The 21946-nt window shown below is 37.1% G+C and overlaps 1 protein-coding gene and 1 long non-coding RNA gene across 4 annotated transcripts in view; one reads left to right on the forward strand and one right to left on the reverse strand.

Annotated features, from left to right (window-relative positions):
• Positions 1 to 5333, forward strand: part of FAP (fibroblast activation protein, alpha) — a 73389-nt gene extending 68056 nt beyond the window's left edge. For all 3 annotated transcript variants that reach the window (XM_011991006.1, XM_011991005.1, XM_011991007.1), the window contains 5 exons: positions 1074 to 1173; positions 2233 to 2297; positions 2799 to 2871; positions 3134 to 3207; positions 4941 to 5333. In XM_011991006.1, coding sequence (XP_011846396.1) covers positions 1074 to 1173; positions 2233 to 2297; positions 2799 to 2871; positions 3134 to 3207; positions 4941 to 5042 — 414 coding nt within the window. In that variant the 3' untranslated portion in view covers positions 5043 to 5333. The remainder of the gene's footprint in view (positions 1 to 1073; positions 1174 to 2232; positions 2298 to 2798; positions 2872 to 3133; positions 3208 to 4940) is intronic.
• LOC105547417 overlaps positions 3279 to 21946 on the reverse strand; it is a 59022-nt gene continuing 40354 nt past the window's right edge. The window contains exons 2-4 of the long non-coding RNA XR_001007223.1: positions 14119 to 14250; positions 12943 to 13044; positions 3279 to 6556 (exon numbers count right to left, since the gene is read on the reverse strand). This is a non-coding gene — a long non-coding RNA (uncharacterized LOC105547417). The remainder of the gene's footprint in view (positions 6557 to 12942; positions 13045 to 14118; positions 14251 to 21946) is intronic.

Here is a 21946-nt window from a genome sequence, read left to right on the forward strand (position 1 = left end):
TTAGCTGGAGAGTCACGCTGTCCCCTTATGATTTTTAGAGACGTTCTTGCATCAGGGCAAGAATAAACACAGAGAATCACTTCCTCATCTAGTGCACACACTTTTTTTGGTCCATGTCCCAGACAACTGCTTAGTCCACGTTCCCAGGAGAAGCACCTCTCTCACAGCATGTTTGTACAGACCAAATTTGCTTCTCACGAGGCAATGCAACTTTATTTGGATGCCCTGTTCATTTCTTCATGTTTAAGAAAATGTTCAAATTTCCAAATGACATGGTCAGAGATCTCTTTCTCTTAACAGGATCCCATTTCTGAATCACCTCTTGATTCCTTGGAGAAGGAAATCTATGAGAGCTAAACCTACTCCTGACTGCAAATTGCATCCTGCTTTGTATTTATTTCCTTTTCCTTAAATTTGCAGGAAGAAGTATAAGGTTTTTAAAGACACCGATGACTTTTCCTCCTTTGAGCTGCTGTGTCAGAAATCCTTAAAACAGAACATGTACCACTACGTCATACACAAACTATGGCCGTGTCTTAAATTATCCAAAAAGTTCTTATGGCCTTCCTTTGGTATTCTGTTGTGAAAATAAATAAGTAAATACATAGATACATGTTCTGCCTCACAGGACTTTTGCAAACTGCAAGGATGTATCTTACATTTAAATTTTGGTAATTTTTTTTTCAGTGCATCTCTTTCAAGTCATCTCTTTCAAGTAAAATCCTGTTTTTGTTCCAGCACAGTCCTAGTTGGAAAGATATAGAGAAAAAAAGGAGAAGGTTTTTGCAAAAAAAAATTGAAATTCTATCTCTTAAACTGCTCTTACCATGTTTTAAGAGGGTCTGTTCTGATCAGCACACCAAGTATTTCTAATGCATTAGGGATGAAACGATCATTATGTCTGGTCATTTATCTGGAGCTTGCTGCTGAGGATGCAAGATAGACGTGTAATCCACCCTTAGCCACATTCTCCAGCTCCCTTCGGTCCGGATTGTGAGTAGAGTTGCTATAAACACATGGAGGAAAGCTCGTGAAGGTAAATCTGAGTCTGACTCATAACAATGTCTCTACAGTCCTATGGAGGATACGTTTCATCGCTGGCCCTTGCATCTGGAACTGGTCTTTTCAAATGTGGGATAGCAGTGGCTCCGGTCTCCAGCTGGGAATATTACGGTATGGAAACATTCCTGAATGTTACCGTGAAAGCATTTAACACGTAATTACTGTACATTGGATGTTGCTAGAAAAATGGATTATGCAGTAAAATTCACCCCAGCATCACTGGGGAAAATACAATTTATAAACAAAGTTGTTTATATCATTTATATAAACATATTGTAACAATCGAAGAAACCTCAAGAGTGAGGAAAGGCTCTTCTTCCATAATCCACTATATCTTGTTTTCTCCCAGAAACCTTGAGCCCCTGCCGAACCAAATCTTTAAAATCAGAGCTAACTCTGTTTTTGCAGGCACACAGCTACAGCATAATTGACTTTTAAGCACATCTTCTGCACGGTCAGGCCAGAGGCCAAGCAATTCACCTCCATGCCACAGTTAGCAATTGCCAGCTCCGTTGCCCCAGAAATCAAAGAAACAAAAAGTTTGTTGGAGAAATACTCCTGTGTGCTCCTATTTTTATCATTACATCAATGCAGGATGATTATTTGGAAGGAACTCTAATAATTATACGAAAATTAGCTTCATCGGATTCTCTCCTCTGTATTGCGGTAGATATAAAACAATTGTGACTTGTAGGGGATCTTGATTAAGAAAAAATGTGTGTGCATCTATGTATGTGTGTAGGGGGAATGGATTTGGGGAACATATTTTCATTCCAGATGAAATAAGACACCAGTAGAAGTCCTAAAGATGGCTTGTTTTGTGATTTCCTTTAAAATATATTGAGACCATTCTACAGGTCATTCCTACTTCAACATTCTTCCCTAGGAGGGTAGAAGTGAAAAATATTAAGACTAGTCATAGAAAGAAAATATTTAGATGCTCCTGTTTCCATAATCTCTTCCTTCGTACTTCTCTAGCTCTGTTGAGGCAAATTGCAGAGATTACACATATTCTTTGAGACCAACCATTACAGCCAAGTAAAGCAAGAATTTACCTCAAGAGCTCAGGATGGGAAAATTGAGAAACAGTTATTAAACTAGACGGTCTTGTTGGTTAATGAAATGACATGCATCACATGCAAACAATGTATATTCTTATGTATTTTATAGCGTCTGTCTACACAGAAAGATTCATGGGTCTTCCCACAAAGGATGATAATCTTGAGCACTACAAAGTAAGTGTTTCCATTTTATTTAGGTTATTAATTAATTTCTAATATGCTAAATAATTGAAAAGCAGTAGTTCAGAGTTTAGAGTTTTAATTCTGGGTCCCCAAGCAAATATAATCTTTTGTTAATTGCAAAACGCTTCATTAGAAAGGGTTTTACTCCTTTTGGATTCTGTTCTTGCTTTTCCCATCCTCCCTTCCCTAACCTCTCTTTTCTCAATCTTCCTCCCCACCCCCAACCCCTACACAGCTTGAGCGGGCATCATTTATGCCTAAGGTCTCACTCATATGTAACATATGACACATAAACTTTCAGTTTTTCAAACTAAGAATCAGATGGAAGTAATGCAAATGATGATGAAAATGTGTTGCTCTGACTCTTAAATATTTATCAAGCAAAGCAATACATAATTTCAGTATTGGTGCTAAGTCCATTGCACAATGATTTAGCTAGTTTTCTATTAGAACTTGCAGCAACTAAAATGTTAATTTTTTTCTCTTTTCCAGAATTCAACTGTGATGGCAAGAGCAGAATATTTCAGAAATGTAGACTATCTTCTCATCCACGGAACAGCAGATGGTGAGGTTTAAGCAAGACTCTTACACATAAAAATACTGAGCCAGCATCACTTTGTTTAAGAAACATTAAGCATCCTCCTATGCCTATGCTCAGGGTCAGTACCTAAGAGTCAGGGACATTTCCATATCTGAGTGTGATTCCTCACTGCTGACAATGTCAAATGCATGACTAGATAATTGTTGGTGTTCATTTCCAGGCAGTACATTGTCACTCTATGCTTTCTGGTATTTAGCCGCACTTTAACTCTCTCTCTTTGTTGCAGATAATGTGCACTTTCAAAACTCAGCACAGATTGCTAAAGCTCTGGTTAATGCACAAGTGGATTTCCAGGCAATGGTACATAATTTTGTTTTACTCATGTTCATGGCCTTAGACCCTCAAGCTAAAAGGAGGGGTTCATATTTTTATTTTTTTTAACTTTTAAAGTAAAATCTGACAAAGAGACTGCAGGATAGAGTAGGCAGAACATTAGCAAATGAATCTTGGATCTTTCTTTAACTCCTGAAGGACCCAAGGCAAACCAGATCACCTCTCGTGTTCCCAGTTGAGTCATGTAAAATAAAGGAGTTCACAAGATTAAATGATCTTCTAGTTCAAACATTCAGTAGTTCTGAAATCCTATGTGAATAAGCAGCTATATGTTTAGAGTCCCTGCAAAACCTGAGCATCCTTAAGCAGCTAAAAGATGCTGTTTGTTCAGGAAGAAGCAGCTGCAGAATGTCATCACAAACCTACAAGGCTCCCTGAAATCATATGGCTCCATTTGGGGTTAGAGGACTTTTCACCTATGTATTCTCATCCCCTGGCATACACCTGGCCTATCACAGATGCTCAGCTTCTTACTGAGTGAATGAATGAATGAGCTAAATGTAAAATCCAGGTTTCATGAGGAATGAAAAATGGAACCAGAAAAGAAAATAAGGTGAAAGCCAAAGTTGGGGGAGGGGGCATTCTTGGTAGCTACCTTTTCCTCTCACAAATTCTCCCTCAGTTGCTTGAGTTGAACAAGAACCCCGAAAAGGAAACCCCCATCTTTTCAACATTTGTTTAAAAAAATGTACTGGCTAGGAAGGAAATGGGGGAGGGGGTATAAGGAGAAGGCGGTTGACGGGTACAAAAGACAGTTAGATAGAAAAAAATAAGTTCTAGTATTTGAAAGTACAGTAGGGAAATTATGGTCAATGATAATTGATTGTATAATTCAAAATAGCTGGAAGAGAAGAATTATAATTTTCCCAACATAAACAAAATTTGTTTGAGGTGATGGGTATTTCAGTTATCTTGATTTGATCATTACACATTGTATTCAGCTATCAAAATATCACTGTACACCCAAAAGATAGTGCAACTATTATATATCAAATGTTTAAAAATATACAAAGAGTGAGGTGAGTTTTTTCTGACCTTTTTTATTGTGATCCCCAAAGTAAATTCAACTTAGTAAATATATATGTTATTACATGGTGACCACTGCTACCTTTATTCAGTGAAAGCAATAATCTTAGTGGCATCTCTCCAAGAGTGAAGTTTAAAGTTATAATACTATCTTTCACTTTTTTAAAATGCTATTTTTAACTCCTATAAAGGGTATTTATGGCTATATGTGAATACATTATATTGTGGATTTTCTGCAACAGAGACGAATTAGATTCACAAGTTGAAAGCCTCATGGAATTTTTGAGCTACAAGGAATCTTAGGGAAAATCAGCTCCAACCCCTTTGTTTTTCAAATGAAGAAACCAAACTCCAAAGAAGCAAAGTAACAGACTCAGTGCATCACTTCTGGTAACTCTGATTCCTGATCCTGATCTTCCAGGATGCTGGATGATGTGAGATCTCAGCCACTGAGATCTAAAATATGTTTAAAGCATGTGAAACAGTAGTGGAGGTTAATGAAAGCTCTTCCTGCTGTAAATATTTACATGTAAGCTATTTTATTTATTCGAGTGTTCTTAGATAGAATTTCCCCATAATAGAAAGATTATCAGGTCCTAAGAACACAAAAAAGTCCAAGCTAAATGCATTTTGTGACTGCAAGAATAAAACAAGATTCTTTCTTTGTGTTTCAGTGGTACTCTGACCAGAACCACGGCTTATCCGGCCTGTCCACGAACCACTTATACACCCACATGACCCACTTTCTAAAGCAGTGTTTTTCTTTGTCGGACTAAAAACGATGCAGATGCAAGCCTGTATCAGAATCTGAAAACTTTATATAAATCCCTCAGATGATTTGCTTGTTTTATTTTTTATGTTGTAAAATGCTGGTATAAACAAGTGAATGTTGTTCTAAAGGCTGGTAAAAAAATGATGAGGACTAAGAAGTTCATGATAAATATTGTTTACATTTTCTGGTACTCTGTGAAAGAAGAGAAAAGGGAGTCATGCATTTTGCTTTGGACACAGTGTTTTATCACCTGTTCATTTAAAGAAAAGTAATAAAGTCAGAAGTTCAAGGGCTATTGTGCTGTCTGTATTCACTGATTTCAGGTTCCAGGTTCTATCACAGAAAGAAGTGTTTGTGCAAAGCAAGGGCATGAATATTAGGGTGGTCGTGGAGGAGAAGAAACTAGAAGCAGTTTTGGATTTCTGTCATGAGAACTCCAAATACTGGAACCAACAGCTCAGAGTAGGCAAAAGCATTGTTCAGAAAATGTAAGTGAATCACGTTTGAGATGTTTGCACTCTATGCTGTCCCTCCAAGAAATGTTTATTTCATTTCTCCCAGAAGATTTCTTCAACATTGCCAAAAGCATTTGATAAAGATAAAGTCAGACTTTTGAATTCAGGCTCCTTTTTAAAAAATGCTTCTAATTTGGAAGTGTTCCTATTTTGAATCCATTTTTAGAATTAGTAATGGTAACTGCTTTCAGATTGCTAACCCATAACCAAATCAAACCAAACAAAAATCAATCAATCAATCAATAAAATGGACATCAATGGCTAGAGAGGAAAATTTTATATCTATGAGGTTTTTCTGGGGTTTTAGTTCTACATTATAAAGTTCATATTGGAAAAAAAATAGCTGTAATGCCTACAATCCTAAAGCAACGCATTGCCAGTTACTACCACCTACATTTAGAAACTACCAGTGACCTGCCATCTCTGTGACTGCCTCAGAATTAAAAGATCCATACCAGGTCACCAGAAGATATTTATTGAATGAATGTTGGAAGTATCCACCACACTGCTGTCTAAGGGACTTTTCATTGTGTGATCCCCAGCACTGGATTGCCCTGGGTAATTTCTCCCCATCCCTAGCTTGATACTTTCTTTCCAGTTGCAGGTTGAATCCCCTCATGCCTTATAGCCAGAAGAATCAATCCTGGCCTGGAACATTGCAGCAGGAAGACCACAAAGAGCACAAACAGTCTTCTCTAGAGTTTTCTGACTTTTCCCAATCCAGCATTCTTTCCACTTCAGGTTTCTGAAACCATTGCCCCCAACTCAGGCCACATAGCTCCACCTCACACATCAGGAAGGGACGTTTTGTGGTGGTCAGGAATTCTGGACAACACCTTCCCAGGTTCAGGACTGGCCACAGCCCCTCTTTTCTTCCTCCATGCAATGGCTGTTGCCCTCAGGATCAGAGTAAGCTACCACCTCCCTCTGTTCTGCACAGGGCAGCCTCTGAAGCAAGCCCAAGAGATTTTCTCATAGTTTTCTCATCATTCACTCTCTCCATCTAGGGAGAGAAAAACAACCAGTCATTGTCTAATACTCTATCTAGGGATACCACACGGTCATTGCAAATAGAAAGAACAAAAATCCTATTTCTCCAACTTATTTTCTGCCTTTGTGAACTTTGCAAAACTGGATTCTAATATCAATGTGCAGTAAGTGGTCTCCAGTCTCAGGCCTTTGCTCCCACTGCCACAGAGGGAACTGCTGAGACAAAATTAATAGTGCCATTTTCCCACTTAGAACCCTTTGGTGATTCTCCATTGTCTACAAAACAATATTCAAAATCAGCGTGACAGAGAGAGCCCTTGACAATCTGTCCCCATGCATGTTTTCCAAACCCTTCTCCTGACACCAGCTTCTATAGACTGTTAAATTAAAATTAGATAAAACTACAGTTCATCTCTTCAGTCCCACTTGCCACATTTCCCTGCTCAGTAGCCACATGGTTAGTCAGCACTATACTGGACAATGTCAATGTAGAACATTTTCATCATCACAGAAAGTGCTGCTGAACACCCTAGTGCTACCTTAGAGAAAATCTTCCTAATGCTACCCTGGAGAAATCTTCACCGCCCTTGTCTTGAAATGTGGCATATCACAGAAAGTCACCAATTGTTGAATTAATGAAAGACTTTGTGTTCATGGATGATTCAGGTTTTCTACTTACTGTTGATGAAGCCTTCCCTGACCCCCTCAGGTAGACTCTCCCAGGTCTTCCTCAAAACTCTAAATATGTTTTCAGTTATTTATTCATTCATTCATTCAACAAACATTTACTGAGTCTGACTGTGTATCAAACACTGTGCAAGACTTTGAGGATGTAGTAAGAGCAAGGCAGCAACTTGCATGGCAATCTTTTAAGTGTTCACCTTTCATGCAGCTTTATTAGATTCTTATTTTGGCTAGAAAGATAAAAAGTACATGAAGTACAAAAGGGAGAGATTTTAAGTAGAAAATGCCAAACTAAAAGAGAGATTTAAAAATATCTTGCCTTTTCTGTCTATAAGAGGCTGGAGTATACTAATAATTATCATTTACCACATTTTATTCTTGGATATGACACATGGGTAAGGGGGTATCCCAATAACCTAATTAAAGCTGCAAAGTATAATCATCCTTCACATTCGACGAACAAGATTTTCATTCATTCATTCATTCATTCATTCAGTGACTGCAATTGCAGGCCACTATTTTAGGTACTGTAGGTAAGAACTCTCCCCCAAAAAAAATCTAGTGCAAGAGGGAAGTCATAAAACAATTAATTTCTAAACATTATTTCATTTTTTAGTCCCATAAGGCTGGCCTGAGGGCTATTTTTAAAGGTTTCAAAATTCTAGATGAGCATCTAATATTTCTTAGAGTAAATAAGATAAAAAGGAGCAAGCAATCGAGTATTTGGTTAAATTTAACACAAATGAGAGAACTTTTATTGGAGTTTTAAATGTTTTGTTTTTTTTAAAAAAAAAAACCTACCCTTATTTATAAGATGCATTACTTATTTCCTTAAGAAAACATTTATTGAATACCTATGCTGTGCACAGTAGTATTCTGGGTACTTCAGGGGTTACAAAGATGAATATATATGACAGTTTCTCCATTTCTAGACTGTTTCAGTAAAGGCGACTTAACGAATCTGATTTTCCCAACATTTGAGCATTTTTCAGAAACTGACAGATCTTTATGCAAATGTTGTTGCCAAGCTGTTTGTAATGGTGAAATTATACTTTGACAGTAACTCTTTAAAATATATTAAACCCAGCTAAGGTTTTTTTGGAAATGTTGCCAATTAAGTGACTTTAATGAGCTTCTTGATGGTAATGTAATTAAAATTCAGATGTTCTAATTGTAAAAAAAAAATAGTTCTGGGAAAGTTAACAGTAAAATAAGCAAATGTAAAATGAATTGGAGCTAATTTAAATGGTGATAATGTGGTCTTCTGAGAAGATTCTACCAAAACAATGCTTTCAATTATGCTGTTTGTAAAGAAGAAAGAAGGCACCTAACAGAGATTTTGAATTTATCCAATAAAGCAGATATTTTGAGTTTATCCAATAAAACAGATTGAAAAATTCTGAACGCAGTAAATCATTCTCAGTCTGTGAAGGGGAACTGCTAAAACACTTCCTTGGCATTATGGACAGGTACCTTGGCAATTTGAAGTGGAATAATTTTTAATTCAGGAAGAAATAAGTGCTTAGACCTTACCAAGCTATTCATGGGGAAAACGATCTGGCTTCTAGCATAAGCCTCTAATGACCACCTGCTCAGATTACTGGCATGCAATACTAACATGCTGGTCATAAACACTTCTTTTGACACACAGGTAACATCTTTGGCAAGCTAGAGCAGTCTGATTTTATTCCATTGGTTTCTAATTAATACTCCATTTTTTACTTACTTAAAACATTGTATTGACAGTATATGTTTTAACAGATACTCGTTGGTATAGCACTCCATTCTTTGCTCTGTGGTTATAGAGAATCAGTATTGTGTGAACAAGAGAGAGGTACAATCAAGGTAAGGTCATGCCACAATGGCTTGACAACTCATCTTCCTTCTTTCATATTTACTATCTGTTGACAAACAAAGATAGGAACATCTTTGCTAGCCATTAATTTTTAGGGCCAGGAACTTTTGTCAATGCTACAGAAGGTGAATTTTTGAAATAAGTGTCATAATGAAACAGTAGAATATTAAGAAGTGATTTCTATGTTAAAAAACTACTACCCATTTGGAAAATTAGGCTTCTTATTGAAACATCCTTTTAGATATCCATGAACACAACAGAACATTTTAGATATGTGATGAAATTTCCTTATACCCCACTGGTACTACACGAAATTTCCAAATTTGAGAAATGATCATTAAAAAGTGAAGATGCTTTAACATATATACAAGTGCTTTGTACACCCACAGGAAACAATGCTGCTCTCTAATTTCCTTCGGAAGATTAAGGCAATACTTTGCAATGTTATAAATCTCTTTCTTTCAAATGAAACACAACATAGTTCACTTGTCAATCTTGTAAGCAGAACATGTTCACGACAGCGCATTTTAGGGACAGCACTGTAGTGGGTAAGGGAATGGAGGTTAAAGTGAATCTATCTGGTTTGAATCCCAGTTCAGTAATACATAAGCTATGCAACTTTGATAAATTTTCATAAGTTCTCTCTGTTTCAGTTTCCTCATATGTAAAATTGAGATAATAACAGTTCTTACCCCATGGAATTGATTGTTGTTTTAAAATAGTTATCATTTGTAGAGCAGTATCTGACACATAGTAGGTCTTTTGTAGGTGTTTGTTAGATGCATAAAATGAACTACTTTTTAATGGTTATTTTCAATGAACTAATTCTCAAGAAATTAATAGCCTCAGTCAGAAGCCAATAGTTTCTTTCCCATACCAGAGAATGTAGTATAAGTGTCCTTGATCATTTATACATGAATCTTTATTTTATGTTTTTTATGAGTCTTTATTTCTAAAACAAGGTGGCCTTTTAGGAATAACCAATATTGAAGTCTTGCATATCCAAGGAAGCTCATCTTCCTTGGTACTTATCTTAAATGAGTTGTTCATCCTTGTATCTCACTCAACACCTGTCTAAAGAGTCTAATATTTGATAGCAGTGATTGAAACACCTTTGAGAAAGACAAACAGCCAGGGTAATGTGCAGTTGAAGGACATGGGCAGTAAATTCACCCACCTTCCTGTGAAGACTGCAAAGCACCACAGTGGCCGTCCTCTCTGGCCCTGTCTCCACTGCTCTCTCATCACCTACAAAACTCCAGTCACCCTGGTCTCCTCTGTGGATTTTGTGTGGACCAAACTTATTTCTGTGCCGGGGTCTAGAACATCTTTTCTCAGTTTTTCACTTGGCTGTCTCCTTCTCATTTGGTTTCAGCTCAGGTGTCATTGTCTCAGAGGGGATTTCCCTGATCATTGGATTACATATTGCTTCTGCCACAGTCAGAGACTTCCAATCACATTATTTAATCTTGTTTCCTTGACAGCACTTAGAAGCATCAGAAATTCTTTGATTTATGTTTATGCTGGTTGTTCCGATTCTCCATTCATGTACAAACCCCCTCTGAGCAGAGAGCTTGTCTATTTTTTTTTTCACCTCTCTGTCTCCTAGACAGTACCTGGAATAACGTAGGAGGACCTAAGTCAATATTTGCTGAATGTATCCTCACATTCTGTGGATGAGAGAGCCCATGAAACTGGAATCCTGATGTGCAATCTGACAGTGGGTACAGATCATGCCCTTTCTGGAACTTAGTATATAATAGGAACTTGCTATTGTCCTCCTCAAAGCAAAGAGAAAGAAAAATCCCTGAGCAGCAGGTGTCCCGGTCAGGAGAATAAGGTTAGGGAGGACATGAATTTTAGCCAGAGATCTAAAAGAAGTTAGTCTTTGAAACAAAAATAATTTGGATTAGGAAATGGAAACACAGCCTACTTCACTGTCCTAACTTAGATACTTGCTGCCTCTAGATGAATCACCACCGGGACACTGCAGGCTGAGGAAGTTTGGCACAAATGTTCAGGCTGGAAAATGACAAATAAATATCTGGAATGTGATTGATTACTCTAGCAGCTTTTCTTTAAAAAACAGCACTAGTTTTTAAAAATATATTTTACTTAATAAGTATGTTTCAAGTACTAGTGATTTTTTTTACATTATAAAACAAGGATACCCATGCTTATTCTGTTTCTGTCTCATGATCAAATTATATGTTCAAACCCTGAAAGTCTGGTTGGTTTGAAAAGTTGGTTCTTTTAAATTCAGATTGTAAACTTGGAGTCATGAAAAATAAATCAGTGAAATGTCTCTTGTAAAGGTTGTGCATTTTAGATCATATTTTTTTAGTTGATCATTCAACATGGGTGAACTGAACTTCCTAGTATCCCATTGATGCAACTGAATGTAGTCCTGTGTGCCTGCAAAGTTGCCAAACAGATTCAAGAGAACTGAGTTCTAATTCTTGTAATTCGGGCAAGCTCCTTCTCTTCCTGAGATTCAATTACTCCCTGTATACCACAGATACTGGGCTAGATCCATGGCTTTCAAATCACATTTTGCAAGCCCTAAGAATTCTTCTCTGTCCCTTTAGGGCATACTGCAAAACAATTCCTGATCCCTAAATCATCTTCCACAACTGGAGGCCTGTCAGTTAAATAATAGGAGTCAGTCCTGTGTTTTCATTTACTATTTTCTCTCCTGGATCTCAACATCCACTGGGATTACAGTGGTTTCTCTCAATATGGAGGTCTCATGGGTCTCTTTTTAGGCCATATTTATGGGGTTGGAGTGGGAAATATTTGGTTGGAGGGCAACCATAGATCCCTTAGAAACACTGAGGTTGGAGTGTGGTCTCTAACTACTTAGGCAGTAAAAGTGAGGGCAGGGACCCACCATGGCATCTTGTTTGATGGTCATATAATAAAATTTTATTTTATTTTATTTTATTTTATTTTATTTTATTTTATTTTTGAGACAGAGTTTTGCTCTCGTCACCCAGGCTGGAGTGAAATGGCACGATCTCGGCGCACTGCAACCTCCGCCTCCCAGGTTCAAGCAATTCTCCTGCCTCAGCCTCCCAAGTAGCTAGGATTACAGGCACCCACCACCACGGCAAGCTAATTTTTGTATTTTTAGTAGAGACGGGGTTTCACCACGTTGGCCAGGATGGTTTTGATCTCCTGACCTCAAATGAGCCACCTGCCTCAGCCTCCAAAGTGCTGGGATTACAGGAGTGAGCCACCATGCCCGGCAATAACATTTTCAAAGGGATTGCCATCACCATCACCATCCAACATCTTATTTCATAAAACTTATTTTATATGAGTTAAGTTGATAGCTGAAAATCTTGTATTGGATAAATGTAACAGGAGTCTTGGAGTAGAGTTTCCAATCTCAAGAACTACTGAGTTCAGGCAGGTGATCAGAACGAATGAAGCAAACTAAGAAAGGGGTCAAGGAGGTTCCTGGTAAAATAAGGCTGGGACTCTAATGAGCTGGTGACTGCACTAAAGGGATAACAACTACTGACTCAAACTGCTGCCATTGGAAATATGGTGTTGCCAGACATTGTGATTTTTGTCGAGAGAAACCGGAAAACTGGAGTTTTAAATGTAAATTCCCTCTCAATTTTGAACCTTTGACAACTAATTTATGAGTAAAGGAAACTCATCTGCGTGCCAGATTTGGGCTTTGGGTATCAATTTCTATTTTAAGGAATAATTTGATTGCTTTCTTTTGGATGTGAATTGTATACCGGTGCTCCGTATATATTCTTCCATTTAATTTTTGAAACTCTGTAAATTAGAAATTAAAATATATGTATTTCTGACTAGGAAAATAAGGTGTAAGTTATAGTACTCACCTAAGATTCCATAGATCCAGGTCAATTCAATTACTCCCTGTATGCCAATTGAATTGGCATACAGTTTCTGTACCACAGTGGCAGTGTCTCTTCTTAGGTATTCTAGAAGAAATATGTGGAATGCCTTTTCAGATAGCTTTTTTGCCTATTAATGTCATTATTCAAATAATGAATATATAATGGAGTATAAATTAACACGACCCTAATAGCAGGCCCTTATAAGCCATTATTAGAATTGAAGCACACATAATGAAATCACCATTAAGTAACTGCTAAACAAACATTTGAAGGTTGCTTTTGAAACTGAAGTTTTGTGCCTCCCTCTATAACTTAATAACTTCTACAGGGTCTACATCTTGTTTCTGGCCTCCGCAAAATTCTGTGTATGTCCAAACAAGTCAATCAATATGCAAATCCAATTCATGACTGAACTCTAAATGGCGTTGGCTTTCCAGTCTTCCCATGGCCTCTCCTCCACGCGTTGCTGCTGCTTCTTGATGTCTTCTCCCCAATGTCACCTCTGCACTGTGTCTTCCCACACTTGCTCTCCTGCCAACTTCCACACCATGACTGTGGAACTATAGATGGGTCAGGGTGGTGGGGGACACTTGCAAGATATCACCCAGGGGTGGTCCCCAAATTGGCATTGAGTGTGTCATGCCAACTGCACCCAGGCCGCCAAAGCAGAGGCTCCAGAAATAAGGAACAATGCGTGTATAAACCTGAGGCTTTATTCCTCTAGATTAAGTTTTTAGAAGAACAAAAAGGTACAATTTAGAAGATTACAGGTAAAATGTCTTTTATGGCCAGGCACGGTGGCTCACGCCTGTAATTCCAGCACTTTGGGAGGCCAAGGCAGGTGGATCACTTGAGGTCAGGAGTTCAAGACCAGCCTGGACAACATGGTGAAACTCCATCTCTACTAAAAATACAAAAATTAGCCGGGCATGGTGGCACATGCCTGTAATCCCAGCTACTCAGGAGACTGAGGCAGGAGAATCGCTTGAACCCAGGAGGCGGAGGTTGTAGTAAGCTGAGATCACTCCATTGCACTCCAGCCTGGGCCACAGAGCGAGATTCCGTCTCAAAAAAAAAAAAAAAAAAAGCCTTTTATGTCTCCCCGCCATTTTTAGTTAGTGGCTATCAATTTATGATTTCAAAGGGTCACACACGTACCTCCAGGTTGCAAAAGTACTCCCAACATATCCGGAGTACTTTTGCTATTTACTTTTTCAAGTTACAGTATCAGGAGTCATAAAATATTGTTGACATAATCTTCTTTGATGAAAAAGCCGTGCTCAGTGAAACCTGCTAGAGGAAATCCTACTATCAGTTTCTTGATGTAAACTTAGAGCCTTCTGCATGTGTTTTTCTCTTAACAAAAATTAGGAATCTATCACTATCAAAGTATTACAATTTTATAATAAACTTTATAAATAGCAACTCAATATTCAAATCATCTTCGTGTCATATTTTCCAGAAAGTAAGTAAAGTCATGGAAACTATGAATGTAATTATTAAAAATGTATAATTTTTATCATTAAAATTTTATTCATTTTTTATAAAGAACTTATACATTATATATATATTTGTATGTATGTCTCATAGCTATATATACTTACATATTTACATATATACAAATATAACTTTATTTGTAGGGTTCAGTATCCAGAATATATTAAAAACACATACAATTCAACAATAAGAAAAGAGACAGCACAATTTTAACATGGGCAAAGGATTTGAGGAGACATCTCCCCAAACAAAACATACAAATGTCCAACAAGCTCATGAAAAGATGCTCAGCATCCTTGGTCATGAGAATAATACCAATCAAAACCACAGTGAGGTATATTTATGCCAACAAAAAAGGCTATAACTATTCCAGAAAAAAACAAAAAATAAATATTGGCAAGAATGTGGAGAAACTGGAACTCTTGCACATCGCAGGTGGGAATGTAAAATACTTCAGCCACTGTGGGAAACACTTTAGCAGCTCCTTAAAAAGTTAAACATAGAATTACCATATAACTCAGCAATTCCACTCCTACATATATATATATATACATATATATATATATACTCAAAAGAATTGAAAAGAGGTACTCAAACAAATGCATGTACAAACATGTTCACAGCAGTATTATTCACCATATTCAAAGAGCGGAAATAGCCCAAATGTCCATCAATGGGTGAATGGATGAACAAACTGTAGTATATACATACAGCAGAATATTATTGCACCACGCATGTAATGAAGTACTCACATATACTACCACATGGATGAATCTCTAATGCATTGACACAAAAAGCTATTGTATGATTCAATTTATCTGACATGTTCAGAATACGTAAACCCATAGTGACAGAATTCAATGTGGTGGCTGCCACTGGATGTGGGGAGAGAGATGTAAGGAGAAACTTCTTATTGAATATGGGTTTTTATTTTGAAATTACGGAATTGTTTTGGTACCTAATAGGAAGTGGCGGTTGCACACATTATGAATGTACTAAATGTCACTTAATTGTTCACTTTAAAAGGATTTATTTTGTTATGTAAATGTCACCTCAATAATTTTTTTAAAACTTCTTTTAAAAATTTTATTTGTAATAATTTTCAGTATAAGTAATCTATAATAATTATTGCATTATTCCTGGATCACAGACTAAAGCTTCTGTTATAAGAGAATAGACTAGTCCAGGAAATTAGGCTCTTAGGTGCTTTAGAAAAATCTATTGTGATCCATTGTTGTTGCCAATAACAGGAATATTTTTATTCTCAATGAAAGAAAAAAATTAAAATTTCAGTTACACTTGTTTTACCCAGTTGCCACTCACACCACTATGTCTCTGTACAAAGCACAGAGGAAACCACAGGATTTAGCCCACCCCCGCCACTTATTCCAGATCTACATTTTACAGCCCATGAGCACTCAAAATGCTTAAACCTGTCATATAAGAAAATCCCTTTTCTGACCCCTACATTTTCATCTTTCAGTTTTCTGCTTAACTGCACTCAGCAGAGCAGCTCTTCCAAGGAGACTTTTTCCAACATCCAGCCTCATCTTGCCTCCTTCTCATTGACGCTCCAATTCAGTCTAGAGGAAACAAAAAGCAAAGTCTCTCCTCCTTACCAAGACCTGCCCCACCACTGACCTCTCGATCTTATGCTCCTTTATTGTCCTCATTGAAATCTGTAGCTGTTGAAAAGGACGAAAAAGTCCATCGTTTGACATATCCAAAATTCGTGGATCTGATTCTTAAAAAACAGAATCTCCACTGTCGCTTTGGAAAGCAGTTGGCAGTTCCTCAAAAAGTTAAACATAGAGTTAGCATATAAGCCAGCGATTCTACTCCTAGGTATTTACCCAAGAGAATTAAAAACATAGCCCAGACAAAAATTTGTGCATGAATGTTCACAGCAGCATTATGCATAATAGCCCCAAAGTGGAAACCATCCAGATGTCCATTACTGATAGATGGGTAAACTAGATGTGGTAAATACATACAATGGAATCATTTCAATCATAAAAAGGAATGAAGTACTGATTCCTTCTACAACATGGATGAACCTTGAGAATATTATGCTAAATAAAAGACATCAGACAAAAAAGATTATATGTTGAGTGATTCCATTTATATAAAATACACAGAACAGGCAAATGTGTATACAGAAAAAGTAGATCAGTAGTCAAGAGCTGGAAAAGAGGGCAAGGGGGAGTGACTGCTGATAAGTATGGGGTTTCTTTTATGGGTGATGAAAAGTTCTGAAATTAGATAATAGTAATGGTGACACAGCATTCTGAACATACTAAAAACTATTGAATCATACATTTTTTAAAAACTAAGCCCAAAAATACCTCAATCACCAATTGTTTAGCATTTAGGTGTCTTGCTATCTTAGCTATCTGGAAGTTCTGAATAGATTTAGACAGCAGTCAACTCTGATTTGAGGAGATTTTGCATGTCCTTCCAGGACTACTCTGCAAAGCCTTACTCTAGAAAGGTTACAAAGTAGTGGGGTCCTGTATTCGGACCCAGATATGGCTTTAAGCAACTTGGTTGCCTGTTCTAAGCCCTTGTCCTGTTATTTGTAAAATGAAGCCAAAAATATTAAACTCGTTCTGTATTTCGAGTATTAGACAATAATATACTCAGCTTTGCCTTTAGTACATATTCAGGAAATGGTAGTTACTTCTATTCTTAGAGGGCTTGATCCTTATTTCTCAATTGTAAAAAATACTGGTGCTCATATTATTCTTTTTAAATCTGTTGCTTACAGTTAAATCTCCATATAAATTCCAGATGAGAAATCAAAAAAGTAATAAGCTAATCAGCTGGTTGAAGTTATGTGCTAACCAATGGAAGGAATGACTATTACACTTTACCCCTGGTGTTTAGTCAAATGTATCTCTGAATTTATAATTTTTACTTGATTCTTTGCATCAATGTCAACAGTCTTCAACAATACATTTATTAGGACAAGTGTCCATAAAAACATTAGATGCAAATTGATGTTTAATAAATCAAATAATTTTTTAAGATATTATTTGCATCACCTTTTTTTCCACTATGAGTTTTGCCTATTATTTCTGGGGAAAGAATGCAAACAAATTGGGAGGCCGAGGCGGGCAGATCACCAGGTCAGGAGATGGAGACCGTCCTGGCTAACATGGTGAAACCCCGCCTCTACTAAAAATGCAAAAAAAAATTTAGCCGGGCATGGTGGCAGGTGCCTGTAGTCCCAGCTACTCCGGAGGCTGAGGGAGGAGAATGGCGTGAACTCGGGAGGTGGAGCTTGCAGTGAGCTGAGATCGTGCCCCTGCACTCCAGCCTGGGCAACAGAGCGAGACTCCGTCTCAAAAAAAAAAAAAAAGAAAAAGAAAGAAAGAAAGAAAGAAAAAGAAAAGAATGCAAACGAAGGTATAAAAACCATGGTCTTCAACCTCTAGAGTTTTGTTCATAAGTATTTATGGAGGAGAATGCTGGCAATCATGGACTAGACATATAAGAAACAAAGGGAGATTCTTTCTTCAGCCTTAGAAAGGACTTGTGGTTAGTCGACTGTGCTTTATGAGGAGAAAAGAATTTTTATTAAAACGGACGTGAAAAATCAGCTTTTACATCTTCTGACAACATGGCAACAAAGAAATGATTTACCTTTCAGTAAGAGCCAGGACTAGAACACAGATATGAAATACTTTTGGCCATAGAAATGTTTCTGACTGCAGAAATAAATTATTTTGGTCATTTCTTGCAAAATGGAAATGTAGAAATTTATTCTCCAGGTTTGAAGAATAAAATAGCCAAACAATGAATTGTAATAAATTAAATAAAGCTCTGCTTTAAAATAGGGTAATAGCCTAGATGGCTTTAAGAATTTTCCTCCCCTCTATGATTATATCATTTCAATTTCACCAGAAAACTGGGCATATCTTGATAATACATGTGATAAAATACAAATTGGCAATACTGAGTAGGTTTCAGGCAGGGGGCAAATTTTACTACAAGGTATAATGAACAAGAAAAAGTCTTTATAACTTAGGTTTGCATTCTCTGCATTTTCTTACTATACAGACTTCAAATTTTAAATTTTCTAATGGCTGAAGTTACTTCCTTTTACAGAAGACTTTAAAAAATTGCAATGTTTTAATTGGTTCACATTAAAGACTCTTAGAAGCTTGAAGAAAAAAAGTCTTTCCAGATGAGCAAGAGGTTGGATAAATGTAATGACATATGGTTTGTTTTTTATAGCTACAATATGCGAAAAATAGTAGCATAACACATGTATTCAATGATATATATGTATTTATACATATAAATATATATTCTGCTTGTAAATTATGAGATAAGATTCTTTTGTACAAATATGATTTTGTTTTCTTTCTCTTTCTTGTTCCCTTTAGGAATAAAAATAACAACTGAAACTTAGAACAATTTTAAACATCTCATTATACCAGAGATCTTGCAAAAGATAAAATCAACGAATGCAAAGCCATGATGCCACAAAGTCCTCTACACAGACTTGTGAGCGGGCTGTCTGCAGGGTCTCGGAGCCTCAGGGCAGGAAGACTGTCCGTTGATCTTATTACTGAATCTTCCCTCCACCCCAGCAGGCTTCCTCAGAATCCTTCCAGATGGATGGGTCATGAACTGATTTTTAAATATCTCTCAGGAAGGGTAGTTCTCACATCCTCTGGCAAACTCAGAACTTCCCCTGAAAGTTCTTCTTTTATTACCCCTGGATCCCTGAGCCTATTAAGTCACCCATAGAGATGTGAAGGACATCTGATTATTATATTGTATGTACTTAATTTTTAGCTTTTCAAATGCTCTTGTTAAGTGACTCTTGATCCTTTTATCTTCAAAGTTAAAACTAATCAATAAAATTTTTTCCTCAAATGCTATACATAATTTTTCTTTGATCTTTTGAAGGTTCACACCTATTTTCAGAAGACCCTTGTTATGGACCCTTGGATGGTATCTAAATGCGCTGTGCTCTTCCTAGATTAGAGCACAGGGTATTAAAATACTGTCCAAGAATCAAAAACAAACCTCAAGCATATCAGGAAAGCTTGACTGGTCGCTACTACAGTTTTAGCAAACAGAGCTGGGCAAATCCTAGGGATGGGCGTTGAATAACATTGAGAAGAAGGGAGCAGTGATTTTGATTCCATTACCTCTGAGTGGTATCTTCCTCTCTCTGCCTTCATTGCAGTTGTTTTTCCAGTACCTTCACCCTGTCCTATGCTACTGTTTTCCATCCAGGCTCTGTTGCCACCATGTGTCTGTGAAGTTCACTTATTTTACCTAGCTAATCCTTAGTCACTGAAAAGTCTAACTCTTTGACTTCCAAAGTGATAAATGACCAATTAGTACTAATGCTCCATCCCCACAATCATTCTATTACGGCTTTAACTTTTTAATATGGGAAATTTCAAACATAAAGTAAGCAGAATCGCACAATGAACCCTGTTTATCCATCAGCCAGCTTCAACAATTATCAGTATTTTGCCATGGTTGTGTCATCTGTACCTCCACCCACACCTCAGACTTCTTCTTTTTGTAACTATTCTTTTTTTTTTCCTTTTAGGTAAAATTTACATAAATTAAAAATCACGAATCTTAGCTGTACTATTTTGATAATCGGATAAACCTGGTAACACATACCCATAATATAGAATATTTCCATCTCCCAGAGAGTTCTCTCTTAGGCAATACTCTCCCATCCTCTTCCAAGAAACAACCACAGTTCTGAGTTTTTTTAACTTCAGTTTTGCCTGTTCTTGAACTTCTATAAATGGATTCATACAGTATATAGTTGTTCATGTCCATCTTCTTTTATGCAGCATAATGTCTGCAAAATTCTTCCACATTGCTGCCTGAGTCAGCTGTTGCTTAACTTTTGTTGCCGTATGAATTCCGTATCACAATTTGTTTATTCTTTCTCTTGTTGATGGATAGTTCAGTTGTTTCCAGTTTTTAAGTATTGTAAATAAAGCTTAATTGAACACTTTTTTACAAGTCATTTTGTGGACATATGTTTTTATTTCTCTTGGATAAAATACCCAGGAGTGGATTGCTAGGTCAAAGCGTAATTGTACATTTAGCTCTAAAGTTTTACCTTTTTCCAAAGTAGTTGTACTGTCACTCCTTTTTAAATTACATTTTTTTGGTTTGTTTTGAATGGATAATTCAATCAAATGGTCAAACAATCCAAACCACATAGCAGGTATATATAAAGAAGTATTCTTTGCATCCTGTCCCTGTCCACATGCACCTCACTTATCCACACTGCCCCCCTACAGGTAAGCACTTTCATCAGCTTCTTGCTTATTCTAATTTTTTGACGCAATTACGAAAAATAAACATGTATTTCTGCCCCTCTACCTTCTAAAACAAAAGGTAGCCTACTACATACCCCTTCTGCACTTTCCTGTTTTCAACTAACAGCATATCTTGGAGTCTTTCCATATTGGTAAATAGACAGCATCCTCATTTTTTTTCTAAACAGTGCTCTATTGCTGACCCCTTGGATTGGTTCCCACCTGTTACTATTGTACTCAACCTTGTACCTAATCATTATATATCTACATAGCAATATGTATGGGATAAATGTTCAGAATAGTGCTTTAGCTTTACTGGGCCAAGAACGATAGGTATTTGTGACTTTGATAAGTATTACCAAACTGCCTTTCAAAGGAGTTAATATTTTGTACTCCAATCAGCAACGTCTGAGAGTTCTCCCTGACCATAGACTTCCCACCACAGCTCACTGTGAACCTGGATCTCTACCATATTCAAATATTCCTAAGTATTCTGAGCAGCTACAGAAAATAAACATACAATAACCCCACAAGGCATGGTTTTGTGTAAATTATTAAGAATTTCAAGATGGTAAAACCATTAAGGCAAGCATGAGGTCCTGCATGCAGCCTCCTGCAACTGGACAGATTGCAAATCTGTGGAAATTGTCCTTAGGACTAAACATCATAAAGAAATCATATATGACACTAGTCATAGAAATACAGGGCTGCCACTTTCCTTGCCTCACATCTAAATCAATGAATAACTGTATTGATGGGAATAGGCCAAGTAGAGGCTCATGCTGGAACAGTCATTGAAAGAAGATCTGCAAGTCCAAATTGCACTTGGGTTCTGTCTTAATTTCTGACAGTGCGGTGTCCATGAAGAAGCCTGATTGCCCCTCCTAGAGAGGAGAGCAGGGCACAGTGCAGTGGTGTTCTTATTGCTTATACATCTTCAGAATGCTTACCCTTATGACACTGGGAGCCCCAAGAAGCAATGTCAGTGGGCTGGAGATAAAGTCACAGGAAATTTTCTGAAACAACTAGGGATAGTCACTTCTAGAATAATGGAAGCAAGTAGAGTGGAGGGAAAGAAAAATGTTTGGTAGTTAAATACCGGAAAAGGATAGTTACTGCAAGACCAGTGCTTTCTTGAAAGTTTTATATACATGATCTGCAGATCTTCTTTCTTAGGG

This window comes from Mandrillus leucophaeus, unplaced genomic scaffold (assembly GCF_000951045.1).
Source record: "Mandrillus leucophaeus isolate KB7577 unplaced genomic scaffold, Mleu.le_1.0 Scaffold389, whole genome shotgun sequence".
In the NCBI taxonomy this organism is placed as follows: Eukaryota; Metazoa; Chordata; class Mammalia; order Primates; family Cercopithecidae; genus Mandrillus; species Mandrillus leucophaeus.